Source organism: Sceloporus undulatus, chromosome 4, assembly GCF_019175285.1.
Source record: "Sceloporus undulatus isolate JIND9_A2432 ecotype Alabama chromosome 4, SceUnd_v1.1, whole genome shotgun sequence".
Lineage (NCBI taxonomy): Eukaryota > Metazoa > Chordata > Lepidosauria > Squamata > Phrynosomatidae > Sceloporus > Sceloporus undulatus.
The window spans coordinates 89,438,628-89,453,325 of NC_056525.1; the positions used below are offsets into that span (position 1 = coordinate 89,438,628).

Here is a 14,698-nt window from a genome sequence, read left to right on the forward strand (position 1 = left end):
GAGAATATTAGTTCTTAAAGAGAAACTAGAAAAAAATCAATTATTCTGTAACAAATGAATGAAAGAATACAAATTTGAAATGTTATCTACAACTACAGTATGTAAATTTGCCAGCTTCATGTTGTAAAGTGCCTTAGCATTCATTTGCATGCACTGACATCAAAGTTTATGCATCTCTTCTTATCTTGTGACCTCTTAGGATTCTTGAGCAGATCTGAGCAATGTGTGGGCCATGTGCAATCACACAAAAGCAGCCATTTTTGCAGCCCCACCTCTTTAAACCCCCTGCCCACCATGCATCAAAAAAGGAGAACCAACACTCTTGGAAGCCTCCAGGAGGGGAGATTATTTTTCATAATGGGGTGTAGTATTCTCCCCAACCTATGCCTTGCCTGCCCCCCCCCCAATCCCTTTCCTCCAAATCTTGAAGTAGACCTCTGACTACTTCCAGTTTTATATGGTGGCATGACTCATGACAGTTCCTGGGGAAAATACATACCTTTGGAACTCTAAGAATGTGCCCATCCCTACTCCAGAAGGTAGCTGAACCCTGAACAATAAGAAAACAAGTAGAAAACATTTTTTAAAATTGCAAGACATTTGCAAAAAAACAAACAAAAAAATAAGGTTGAGGCAATGGCTTAGCAAAGACAGTGGACCTTACCAAACACAAGTCCTAGAATAAAGGGTTTGTCCACCATAAATAGGACACTTGAACCCTTGGATTTGTTTGCTTTTCTGGATCTTGCTCATATTTTAAAATAAGGAATGTAGGTAAAGTGTTTTTCTGCAATGGCATACTATTGCATTGTCTTGTAGGATTCTTACCTACATCTTCCAGTGGTCCTACTGTATATTCATTTTCTCTCTTTTCACAGCATAATCTTGTTCATTTCTTCACAGAAGCAAGTTCCACTGAGCCCATGACAGTTACTCCCAGATAAGTTGGTATAGGACTCCTAGATAAGTTGGTACAGGGCTCTTGGGGATTCATTTTTTTAAATGCCATCCATTGTCTTTCATATTTTAAGGAGAAAATTATTTCATTTTCAATATCCTACAGATTAGATTGTAAGGTTTCTCTCTAGCCAAACCATAGAAATAACCTAGATTTTTAAGAGTCTTGGTATGAGGCACATTAGACTGTACTATTCACAGTCATCTTATTAAGGGCTTACCTTTCATAACAATTTTTGAAGCTTGAGAATGGAAAATCCAATCTTGCCATTATAAAAATTAATATTATTTATAAACTACAGTCAAGGTACATATGTTTTTCAGAATTTCTCAAATCAAAAGGACATGGCCCTGCTTCAGGAAGCTTAAGATTCTAAATTTTGACATAGCAAGGAAAAAGGGGGCAGGGGTGACAAAAAGATGGAAGGTGAGAGGAATAGGAAGGGCTGTTTAGCTTAGAGGAAAAGTGGGTATGGGGAGACATGATAAAAGGTGGGTAAAAGTATATATACATGGAGTGGAAGGATTAGCCATCTTGGGTCCCAGTTTTGGGAGAAAGGTGGGATGATGATAATGACAATGACGAGGAGGAAGATAAACTTTTCTTTCTCTGTTGTAATACTAGCTAGCTTAGACAGTTTTAAAAAGGGATCTAGATAAATCTGTGGTAGCTAGAGCCATCAGTGGCTACTGATCAGAATGGCTGTATATCATTCCTGATAGCAGAAGAGTATTCCTCTTTATGTCAGTTGCTGGAGAGCCTGAGATAGGAGGTGCAGTTATACTCCAGGGGCAACTGACCACTTTGCAAACAAACTGCGCCACTAGATGGGCTTTGGTTTCATTCAACATACCACTTCTAAAGTTCTTGTGCCGTAATAGCTAGACTCTAATATTTGTTGTTTTTCTTCAGTAAAGAACATTTTTGTTCATTTTCATTGTTGCTACAAAGTAGCTACTTTGTGTTCCTTTTTAAAAAATTAAACAGAGAATTTTGAAATGAAGGGCAATGAACTCACAAAACAAGGATTTATGGATCTGAATCTCATGGAAGCCAGTGAACAAGGCGGGAAACTTGGTGGCCTCTGGAAGACTTTGCTGTCAATGGGGTATAGTAGAGCAATGGAGTTGACTGAGGTATGACAGATAATTGGGTAAAACAGTTGCTAGAATTTTCAGTTGTAAAACTATTCCTGTATTGTTTAAGTTGATCTTTGTTTTGGTTCAGTGAACTAGTATCTAGTCAAAGTGTAACAACAAAAGAGCATGCACTTTAAACAATGCACTTTTGTTTCTGAGCAAATTATTTTATCACACCTTTGTCTGTGAAATATTTGTCATACAGTCAGCCCTCCATACCAGCAGGCTAGCCATCTGCAGATGGCCCTGCTCTATTATCATCAATGGTGGTGCATGTCCACAGCTGTGCCAGTGTAGCCCTGCACACGTCGTCATTCATTAATGAAAATGGGACTTTAGATCCCATGAGTTTTAGTAACTGTGAGGGGAAGTCCAGAACCAAATCCCTGCTGATATGGAGGCCAGCTGTATCATGTATTTGTGCCAAAAGTATAAAGGCACCATATCTATTGTACAAAAGGAAAGCAATATGAGAAGAAAGGACTGCCAGTGCAAGATGAAATCCACAAACTCCATTCTGTGCTTACAGAAAAGAACTCTATGTGCAGTGTTTTTGTGGTTGTTTCTGCTGCAGTCATTCCCTTAGCCAAAAAAATGACCAGCTGTTCAGCTGAGGTAAAACCTGAATGTATGAACAGATTTTTCCACATGTGTAGATCACCTGTTGAAACCTTGTTCAGAACTTAATTAGGATAGGTAGAGTTTTGAATGAACTCATTTCACATCATTAGTTAGTTGTAATCAAACATTTTCCCTAGTAGTTAATTACCAAACAATACCAATAATAAAGTGATGATGGATAGAAGGAATTATTTTTCCTCTTCTCTCCCTATAGGCATGCCCCTTTTCTATTCACATTTATGCAGATAAATGCAAGCCCCAGATTAGGCCAGTTTCTCTGGAAACAGGTGGAGAGCAACTTAAGAATGCCATCTGTGTGACTGTGGTTGATAAAGGAGATGCCAGGCCAATGGATCGTATTGAAAATATAATTATCCACACGTACAAATGTGATACACGGATTACAGTTGTTATTGAAAACAAGGTATTGTATGATCTACATATATATAATGGGATTAGTCTTTGCCAAAGATTTTACATTTTTTCTTATTTTATATATATTTATGATATTTTCTCTATCTGTTGACATTATTAGTGTCAGGCTGGAAACTCACAATTTGAGGACACTAATATCAGTGGCTTGAACTGCTAGTTGTACCAAGCAGATCAAACTGACTAGGCAAAGGCAAAAAAACTAGAATTTAATATACAAAACAGGTGTGGCCATTCCTGAGGTTCATACTCCCTATACATATTAAATTATTCTGTTCCTTTCTGAACCGGAAGCACATGGTAGTTTGTTGGATAGGCTTCAGCTATAGAACCTGAGTATGATTCTTACCACAAAGTCTCCAACATGACCATGGGTTCTCTTTTCTGAACATAAAATTTTATGTAGAAATATGTCCCATAAATCTGGTTTTGACTTTCTCCCCCCCCCCCTTTTTTTTTTTTAAATGGGTTAGCCTTTCCCCCATAAATTTGTAGGAATGTTTTGTATCTATATCAAGCAGAGTGCAGCAAAGCCAGTGCTATATGAGCTAGTGGTAGAAACAGGAGAAAATACAGTCAGCCCACCTTAACCACAGATTTTTTTTATCCACGGATTCAAGCATCCACAGCTTGAAAATATTCCAAAAAAGTATAAATTCCAAATAGCAGACTTTGGTTTTTCCATTTTATATAAGGGACACTATTTTACTATGCCTTTGTACTTAATGGGACTCAAACTTCCACGGATTTTGTTATCCACGAGGGTCCTGGAACCAAACCCCAGCGGATGCCAAGGGCCCACTGTACTCACCATGCTCTTGTAAGATAAACAAAAGAAAAGATTACATTTATTCTTTCAGGATATCCATGATGGGATAAGAAAGGAGAAAGATAAAAGAAGATTATCTAAACTTCATTAGAAAAGCCCCTAAGGTTGGCTCGCATGTGTGGATGTTTGACTGGCATCCATCTTAAGGTGGGAGCCTCATGGAGGCTCTCTTTACAAACAAAGGACTAACTTTTGGAAGAAGGGGAAAGTGATCTTTGCAGGCAGAAAGGAAGCAAAAAGCTTGATTACATAGATCAAAGAAAGAAATGGAGAGTGGAAACTAAAGGACAGGCATGCTCTCTAGAGACCCCTGTCTCACAAATTACTCTATATAAGTGTTTATGCCTCTTTGTTTCCAATAGAATTTAGTAGTACCTTCCATATATATTTTCTTTATAACACACTGTTGTGGGGGTTGTAATCAAGAGCATACTGTAGATGTCAGTAAGCCTACAATAATCTGCTCTTTCTCAACACTAGTAGTTGTGAGCATGTGCCTAATCACATAAGGAGTGTGCCTAAATTACAACCAAGTTCAAGCCAATTTGGCAGAAAATAAAAGGTGCCGCTTTGAATGTGAACACCAGAAAGGATCACATGAATCAGCCTAATGAAAACTATCAGTTTCTTCTGTCTGACTATTTGATATATATACAAAGCTTGTACCCCATTGATTTCTGTTGTCAGTACCAGCTTAAGATATAATTTCTCTCACTACTCTTTTTAAAAAAATATTTAAAGCTGCGATCCTATAGTTACAATAAATGTTTTGTGGAAAGTTTTTCTGTTCTGTGAAGTTGAAGGCTCTCAGTGCAAGCTTTGTATGAGTACCTAGAAATGCTTACCTGCTCTATATAGCAATACTTCCACTTTTCTTTCATCAAACATCTTCTTTGTTTGGTATCTCAACAGTGCAGCTACATTGCAGTGGAAATAGAGCTGAGCTTTAATTTGGAATCGAAGGCTTTCATGGCCGGCATACATATTTTTTGTGGGTTTTTCAGGCTATGTGGCCATGTTCTATAAGAGTTTATTCCTGACATTTTGCCAGCATCTGTGGCTGGCATCTTCAGAGAATGCTAACCTGGAAGAGAGGTTAATTTGGAACTTTTTCAGGTGGAGTCCCACACAGGAACCAAAATTAAGATGAGGTGGTCCACAAAGAATGAGAGAACAGAAAAATAGTTTTCTGTGGGTTTTCTGGGCTATGTAGCCACATTATGGAAAAGTTTATTCCTGCAGGCAAAACATCAGGAATGAATTCTTCTAGAACATGGCTACATAGTCCAGAAAACCTACAGAAAACTATTTTGCTATTCTCTCATTCTTTGTGGACCACCTCATCTTAATTTTAGCTCCTGTGTGGGACTCCACCTGAAAAAGTTCCAAACTGAAGCTCAGCTCTATTTCCACTGCAATGTAGATGCATTGTTGAGATACCAAACAAAGAAGATGTTTGATAAAAGAAAAGTGGAAGTGTTGCTATAGGTATTCATACAAAGCTTTCACTGAGATGCTTACTAGTTAACCTGTGTTCATGTACAACCACTGATTATGGACACTCAGCATACTGGCTCCTCAAAAGTCATAATGTTGAGCAATCCTCACATACCACTCAGCATTTCTTTGCTTTTTCTCTGAAACCACAGTTGTACTGGAAACTTTTAGGGCTTCTGATGGGCCCAGAACTTTGAAGTTCAATGATGATGGCTAATGGGGCTCCTGTGTGATAATTAGTGACCTAAGGAAGAGGGCCCTACTGCTGAGGAGACTTCTGTGGTGCTTTGTTAGCTACCAGCCTGACATGTGGTTTCAGGTTGGCAAGGGACCATGCGTTGTGCTCTAACTCTGAGGTAGAACTCCCTCCTTTGTGAGCTACAGCAGCTTCTACCTTTACCTCTGAGGGCCCAGATATATGGAAGTATCTGGCCCTTTGGGATCCTACTATACTGTTCTATAGCAAAACTTCCACAATTAATACTAGGTTTATGATTTTTCCAAGAGAGATCCTTATTGGCCTCGCTATTTCATGGGCTGTTAAAATGTATCATAAATTGCACTAACAGCTGTTTCTAAGTATCTTGATGCTAATATTGCTATTCTCTTAACAGTCTGAAAGCAAAGCAATAATTCACATAAACAGTGAGCAAAGTAAGAACTGCATAAATAATAGAGGACTTGATATTTTTGCTGTTGAAGTGGCTCCCAAATCCATGATGGTAATTGTATTTATTTGTTTATTTGTTTTAAATATTTATATTTTACCTTTTGATCTAACAGGGTACAAAATGCAATTTACAGCTCAACTTTGAAAATATATATCCTAACTGAACCAACAATAAATTAATATTTTCAATAGCTATTTGTTAAATACCAGTTCTAAAGAAGAAGTCCTTATTTAATATGGAGAGTAAATAGAGAAACAGATGTTGGGAGGAGGTGAGAGAAGCAGATAGAAAACTTTTTTTCTGTTCTTTGTATTTGGAGGACTCTTTTCTGAAGTGTTATTAGTGCAAGTTGCTAAACTTGTCATACTTTGAAGTTTAGCTCATTCACAATATCACTAGAAATTAATTTACTTTTGGGCGATGAATGAATGAGATACCCCCCAGGGGTTTGTAATACATGAGTAGTTGATTATGCAGAAGCTGTCACCAAGTAGGTGCTGAAAGTTTTGAATGCTGACCAGAAATGAAATTGAGTGGATACTTTAAAACTGATTTTGCAGTATTTTGAGCTATCTAGTGATATTTTGGGGGGAAAGACTCATCAGTGTTGATGACACATCACTATGATCCTGAGACCAAACAACAATCCTTGCAGTGGCAGCAGTCAGGTTCTCCACAGCCAAAGAAATTTAAGACTTAAAAGCCTGCAGGAAAAGTCACAGTTTTTGAGGGATAAGGAAGGTTTTTTAATGACTAATCTTCAGACGGGCCAAACAATTAATGCAGAATACTACTCTAACTTGCTGTATGATTAAAGGAGACATTGAAGAAAGAACGGCCAAGGACACTGAAGAAAGGTGTTCCCTGTTTGCAGAACAATGCACCTGCACACAGGGCTGGCAAGATGATGGATGTTTTGAAGAATTTGAGGTTTGAGTGCATAGGCCCACCTCATCAGATCTTGTTCCATCTGACTATTTCCTGTTTCTAAACCTTAAAGAGAATTTGAAAGGAAGGATTTTTTTAATGATTCAGAGGTGATAGCAACAGCACAGCAGTATTTCAGTGATTAGATATCAGAAATATTTTGGAAGGGTTAAAGAAACTAGAGAAATGATGTGCCAAGTGTGTTGACCATCAGGGTGAATATGTGGAATAGCATGTAAGTTTCATGACTTTAGGGCATTCCTCTTTTGGTTGAGCCAAGAACTTTTCAGTACCGCCTCAAAATGAGTCATGTTATTACATGATAAGGCCAGAGGACGATAACCTTAATTGCATCATTTTGGCTTCTAGGGAAAATTCAGGCTTGATTTGTCCTCAGGCCCATTTATTGATCATTTTGACAGTCTGTGGTATCCACAGAACTTTGAACAGCTGTGGTATCCAGCTCTCCTCTAAGTATATTACATTCCATGTTGGAGAACAGTTATGTTTTCCTTGTATGTCAATAACCATAATTAGTGGATGACAGTACTGTTTACAAGAGATGAGAAGCATCAACAATGTGTAGTAATAGTGAAAAGGATTAGATCACCAGCTCACCAAGTTGTTTTTGTAGGGAAAGTCATTTGCGTTTAGCCCATCATTATTCATTTATTTGTACCATATGAACCCTACTCAAAAGGCTCTCAAACTGACGAATATATCAAGGCAGGGCAAGACATATCCTACCCACTTACCCTCTGATTTATAATCCAAAAGATATGACATAATGGGGAAGGAAAAGAAAAAGAAGATAGGTTCTACACATATTGTGGCAAATTCCAAAATCCATACTGTGGCAGTACTTCGATTTGTTGTTATTGTTGTATGCCTTCAAGTCATTTCCAACTTACTGCAGCCCTAAGGCAAACCTATCACAGGGTTTTCTGGGGCTGAAAGAGTCTGGCTCTCCCAAAGTCACCCATGGGTTTCCATGACCAAAGTGAGGAATCAAACCCTGCTCTCTAAATTTGTAGTCTGATACTCAAATCACCTCACTGGCTCTCTATTACCCTAACCAAAAAGGCACAAAAATCTCTGCAAGTTTTTGAAACCAGTTTCTTCACTAGCAAAGATATTTTTAAAAAAATCATGCAGGGGGTGACAGCATTAGAGTCATGTACTTTGTGTGTTGTATTCAACTGGTTTGGGACGAAAGGGCTGCAAACTATCAAATTAGGGCACAGGCACAGGCCTCTGGCATATTGGGTACAAGAAAGGCAATAGAAGCAGAGCAGTAAAATTTGATTTTCCAGAGACAGGTTTGAGGCTTCAAGGGAGTCCTCTGCATTATCAAATAGATAACCAAATTTTATTATTCTGTTTTTATTGTCTTTCATGTGCCCAGTATGCCCCTGGGTCATTAGGGGTGCAACTCAAAGTATCTTATTTGATAGTCTCTTCCCAAACCTTTTTAACCCTACTTGTAGGCTACTTGACTGTAGCAACACAAACACATGTTTTTCTCCTGTGTGCTTTTTTTTTTTAATAACTTTTCTTCATGGCAAAACTTTGGTTCCACAAACTTGCACAGGGACTCTGTGTTTTTGGTTGGGCTAATAAAGACATTATCACTGGCCCAAAACACATGGCAGAAATAATCCAGTTTGAGACAGCTTTAACTGCCCTGGCTCAGTGCTAGTGAATTCTGTAGTTTTGTAGTTTTGTGACGCATTTAGCCTTCTCTGTCAGAAAGCTCTGATGCCACAGTAAATTACAGAATTTCCAGGATTCCCTAGCACTGAGCCAGGGCAGTTAAAGTGGTCACAAACTGGATTATTTCTGCAGTGTGTATTGGACCACAGTATGAACTTTGGAATTTGTCTTAGGGTTAACATATCTGCCCCTGCATTTATTTTGAAGACATTCCTCAATCTGATAGGATGGCAGCTAGATTAAATTTGGAAGAAGCAAAGACCACTGTTGTTGGCTTTTCAAGGAAGCTGATGGTGGCCCTGGTTTCTTTCTCTCCTTTCCTGAGCCTAGGGGCAATCTTAAGTATTTATAAGAACTAGGATGTTAACAACTGCATCCTTATTTTAAACTGCAAAATGTTGTAAGGTGTGTTATTAGCAACTCCCCCAACAAACTCACAAATACATGTGAGAAGACCAGTAGTAGCAGGGTGCCCCTGCAAAGGAGACTTTTTTTTCCTGTTCTTTCTTCACAGTGACATTAGCCTTTACCATTTTGCTGTATTAACTAATACCAGGTAATTATACATCTATATAGGTTTATTTATGGCTTGACTTCTTTTAAAGTGTTATAACTGGCCTTAGTTGAGGTAAGAATGTGGGATAATATCTGAAATCCAGAAAAATAAAGGAATAACATAGGTCAAAAACACACTGCAGAAATAATCCAGCGTGACATCGCATTAACTGCCCTGGCTCACTGCTAGGGAGTCCTAGGAATTGTAGTTTATTGTGGCACCAGAGCTCTCTAACAGAGAAGGCTAAATATCTCACAAAACTACAGTTCCCAGAATTCTCTAGCATTGAGCTGGGGTAGTTAAAGCAGTCTCAAACTGGATTATTTCTGCAGTGTGTTTTGGACCATTTTATGCCTGTTTGGTGGGATAAATAATTGACATTCTACAAGAATTATGGAAGACAGAAATAATTACTTTCTCTTTTCTGTATTTCGGCTGCAGGTCTGTCAGCATGTGATGGCACTGAATGATAAAGAAGAATGGATACACAGTTGTGTTTATTCTGTCTTGTCTTAAGTGATTGTGGTTAGGAAATGACATTCTCCTGCTTCTTGACAAAGAAGGCCTTTGCTCTGTGATATATGGATAGCTTGATTTATCTCATCATTTTTGAAACAGGACATACTTCCTTATTTTGGATATCCCTGTAATTGTGATGATTTCAGTTACCTTTTCATACTTTGACATCACAAAATACCTGCTTGCTTCTGGAATACTATGTATATAAACAAATTTAAATTTCTTATGTTCCTAGATATTCAAACAGGGACCCTACCCTCAGGGCCTTTTTTAAGCTCGGGTAACTGATGACTGAAAAGCAAGTCATTATTAATTTTGCCTGTTTGCAGAAATCTTAATATAAGACAGTGAAATTACAGAATTCTTTGCATCATCATTATATACTAACTGAAACAGTTAACACTTTGACTGTGATAAAATAATAAATGAAACAATGTGCAATTGATGAAAACATAAAATTAAGATATCAAGCAAAGGGAAAATTAGAAAAATGTGTTCTTGGATGCAGAGGCTTTTGACACACCCTCTCTGCCAGCATACTACTGTAAGAACAAAAGCTCTGGAATTAAGTTAGCATGTAGAGCAAAGGTGGTAAAATGCATAAAGATGGGAGCATACTCTAGCCCCCCTATTCTATCCCATTGCTCTTCTTTTCAGATTTATATTGAATTTTCACTACTACTTTTTGTGCTGCCTTTTCCAGGTTAGAACGCTCTTCACGTGGTTTCCAGCTGCTTTTGGGGCATGCGTTGTATAAGCACCCCACCCCAAAAGTGGCCAGAAGCCATTATTCCCTGCCTGTCTATTTTGGGACTTTTATTTTATTTTATATTCTCCTTTATCATTTACTACATTTCTGATTGATAATTCCTGAGATAGCACTACACAATTGAAGGTTCAGTTTTGCTTAATTATCGAAGGGGTGAGGGGTTAAACATCACTGCCCCAGTCTTAAGGGAGGCTCAGACCTCCATGCAATGTAACCTAGCAATGGTTATTTGTATCTTCATAATCTTGAACATTTTACTGTTGCTGTGTGGTCCATGTATCATTGATTTAAATACTGTGCAGAGACTGCAGATGATGTATAATTTAGAGGTCCACCCATTTCCATTCTTTAGAATGACAGATCACCAGGAACAAATGATATCAGTGCTCCATTTTCTATCATCTTCCTAAAGGTGCTGCCCTTTAACTACACAGTGCTGGCATAATTTCTGAAAAACAACTTCCTCTCTGTATCACTTCACAATATCTAAGATATACCTGTTTGTTACAAACATGTGCTGCGTACATAGAACAAAGTTACAGAGCTGTACCCTAAACAGCTCATATACAAGAGCTGACTTAATTTTACAAAACTGGAAGGCCAGAAGTCATTTTTGGGAAACAACGTGAAAACATTTCATTTTGGCTGGCTTTGGGTAGTGAGTGGTCTCTTTTATTGCAGTCATCTGTATTTTTATATAGAAGCACTAAAGTGATGTTCTTTTTCTTAAATCAGGGTAAAAAATAGCAAAATGGCTTTCAAGGGAATTGTGTGGGGATTGTAAATCAGAATCTGCTTGCTCACCTGAGCTAGAATAAGCAAATGTACATGTACTTATATCCATTTTTTCCTCCACACTGTAGAATATATATTATAAAAGACTTGTACCACAACTAAACACTGAATTACTGCACACAAAATTTTAGTTATCACTGTTGGGATATAGAGTCACAATGAAAATGTACAATGTGGGTTTTAATAGTAACCAGGCATAAAAGGGTTACTGTGAGCCATAATGATTAGGCATTTAAACAGGAAGTGACATAAAAAAATAGTCAACAAGTGCTGTAAAGTACTGTAGGATGCTGCAGTCTGAAAAGTCCCTCAAGAGGGAGGCTGGATCCTTTGTGGCACCAAAGGGGGAGGCAAAGCCTAGTAGCCTCACGGAGCCCTTGCTAGAGTAGTGAGGAGCATTTTACTCAGAGTGGGTTGTTACTAGTGTGGGTGGTGTCGATGTATATAGTGTTGTACACAGTGGAACTTCTTCTAAGAAGAAAAGCCTCATCTGAGAGAAGTTTACAGTGTCTCTTTGCTCATTGAAAAAGGGAGAGGTGTTTCTCCAGCTCACAAGCTGCTGACTACAGTCACGAAGGTGGAAAATCTGGTGCCAAATGTTGACGTGTTGCCTCACGTGCTGCACAACATCAAAAGCTTTTTAACAATCACAACTTGATAAATACAAGGCAACCAATGGCTATGGCAGAGATGCACACAGTGGAGGCATAGGCAGTCCTTGGCTGTTTGTGGCCACTAAAGCCAATGGGACCTCGCCCACTTTTCCACTCAAGCCAGCGACCAGCTGCACTGAGAATGGAGACTGCTGTTCCTTGGCTTCTATGGTTACTATTCACCCATTAGTTGGACACTTTTAGACTATACTGTGGACCCTTGTTATCTGCTGGGGTTTGGTTCAAGGAACCCCCAAGAATAACAAAACCTGTGTATGCTCACATCCCATTAAATGCAATGGCATAGTGAAATGGTGTCCTTTATATAAAATGGAAAAATCAAGGTTTGATACTTGAAATTTATACTTTTTAAAATATTTTCAAGCCATGGATGTTTGAATCTGTGTATAAAAAATCCATGGATAAGGAGGGCCAACTGTACAATTATAGCACTATGATTCTGTGGCTGCATCCTGAGGAATCCTGGAGTTTGCAGTTTATTGAGTCTTTGCCACTCTAGCTGAGAGTTTTAAATTATTGCTAATAAATTGCAAATCCCTGGATTTGAGTGTTGGACTAGGACTGGGTATTTTTTGTTAACTGCCTTTAAGTAAACTTTGACCTATGGCGACCTAATCAATGGGTGGCCTCCAAGTCATCCTATCCTCAAACACGCTGCTCAGCTGTTTCAGATTCATGGCCATGGCTTCTATGATTGAATCTATCCATCTGGTATGCTGTCTTCCTCTTTTCCTATTGCTCTTTGCTTTACCAAGCATCATCATCTTTTCTAGTGAGTCCTTTCTTCTCATGATATGGCCAAAATATGACAACCTCAACTTAGTCATCTTTGCTTCTAGGAAGAATTCTGGCCTGGTTTTTCTAGGACCTGTTTTTTGGGACTTTTTAGCCGTCCATGGTATTTGCAGAACTCTAGCACCATCTCTCAAATTAGATAATATTCTTCCTATCAGGTTTTTTTCATTGTCCATCTTTCACAATCATACATAGAAATGGAGAATACTATGGCATGGTCCATCTTAACTTTAGTATTCAGTGATATATTTTACACTTAAGGATCTCGTCTAGTTCTCCTTCTAAGTCCAAGTCTTCTGATTTGTTGACTGCAGTCTCTACTCTGATTGACAACAGCCCAAGTATGGAAAATTGTAAACTTTTACAATTTGTAAACTACTATGGAAAATTGTCCCCAATCAGCCATCAAAACTTACTGAGTGATCTTGGGCAAGTCATGCTCTCTCAGTCAAAGAAAGCAGCAATGGCAAGCCTTTTCTGATTAAATCAGCTAAATAATTATGATTAAATTTGATTAATTTAAAGTAATTTGTTATGTCACACATTTTCCCAGGCAAGAATTAATTCATTGCATTATAGGCAAAAAGAGTAATTCATGAGAGGAGATCATTGCATTTTAGTGAGGGACTGATATCTTTCCTTGGTTGAGGTGACTGGGATGTATTGACTTCTGTTTCATGCAGTTCTAGTTATCAATAAGACTCAAACAAGATTTATATAACAAAAAATAAGTATGGAAAGTATGCTATAACTTAAAAAAGGGGGGATGTAATGTCTTTAAACAAGGCCACATCCTAACTAGCAAAAAAAATCCATACTCACCTTGATTCCAGAGCTGTTGAAACACACAGCATATGGCCATTTTCACAGCGAATGCACCTTTAGAATTTATAAAAGCGTACTTTTTACTCCACAGTTTCCACAAAAGCCTGGTTTTCTTGTTTTGTTTTTAAAGTGTGTCCTGCCAGATTGGTATGGCATCAGGTTGGCAGTAGTTAGGGGGGTTTGAACAGATTGGTGGTTGGCATCCTGCATCTGGCAAGCATGTTGTCAGCATTTTATTTTTAACATTTAGTGTACAGTATCACTGTTATGAGAGATGGTGTTTTTCTATGATTTTTGCCCACCCTGACTGTGAATAGGTATTTGACCCCTCTTCCCTGGAATGCCTTGACAGACATTACATTTCCCCCCCCCCTTTTTTTTTTTTTTTTTTTTAAAGTTATAGCATTATGGTTTCCTTAGTGGAGAGAAATAATTTATTGAAATTTACTTGTGACCCTTCACTTTTTAGCTCTGCCCATTCTGTTAAACCTCACAAGCGAGGGAGTGAGCTGTGCCTATTGAATAATACTTCAGAGTGGCCAGTCTCTCTCAACTTAGTTGAATTTTTCAGTGTCCTCTTTTCAAGGCCTCTTGGTTTAGGTAACAAACGTATTTTTAAATCTTTTCAGAATCAAGCAGAATTATAATATATCTGTACAGATCTAACCTTTTGCTTCGCAATCAAGGAATCCTTAAAATACATTGATCCAAAAGAAATCTCAGTGTCCTCACAAACTGTAATTCCGAGAATTTTTAAATGAAATCCTTGGCATTCAAGTTGATTTAAAAACTGTAGCATGAAAAAGTTTGAATGTTTCAACTTGCAATGCAAATGATTTCTTATTGCTACAAAATAAAATGCAAGTGAAAAGTGAAAATAGTTTTTTTATTTAATCCTCTGCTATGAGGATACTTTGCGCTTTGGACATTTTACTAGTTCATCTAAATATCTCAGTTTAAAGAATGGTACTGCTACGT

General features: G+C 38.0%; 1 protein-coding gene across 1 annotated transcript in view; it reads left to right on the forward strand.

The window, feature by feature from the left end:
• Window positions 1-11,897, forward strand: part of EFCAB7 (EF-hand calcium binding domain 7) — a 31,437-nt gene extending 19,540 nt beyond the window's left edge. Inside the window, exons 9-12 of the mRNA XM_042463276.1 lie at window positions 1,946-2,094; window positions 2,933-3,142; window positions 6,091-6,198; window positions 9,785-11,897. Of these exons, the coding sequence (XP_042319210.1) occupies window positions 1,946-2,094; window positions 2,933-3,142; window positions 6,091-6,198; window positions 9,785-9,859 (542 nt within the window). The 3' untranslated portion in view covers window positions 9,860-11,897. The remainder of the gene's footprint in view (window positions 1-1,945; window positions 2,095-2,932; window positions 3,143-6,090; window positions 6,199-9,784) is intronic.
• The last annotated feature ends 2,801 nt before the right edge of the window (window positions 11,898-14,698 follow it).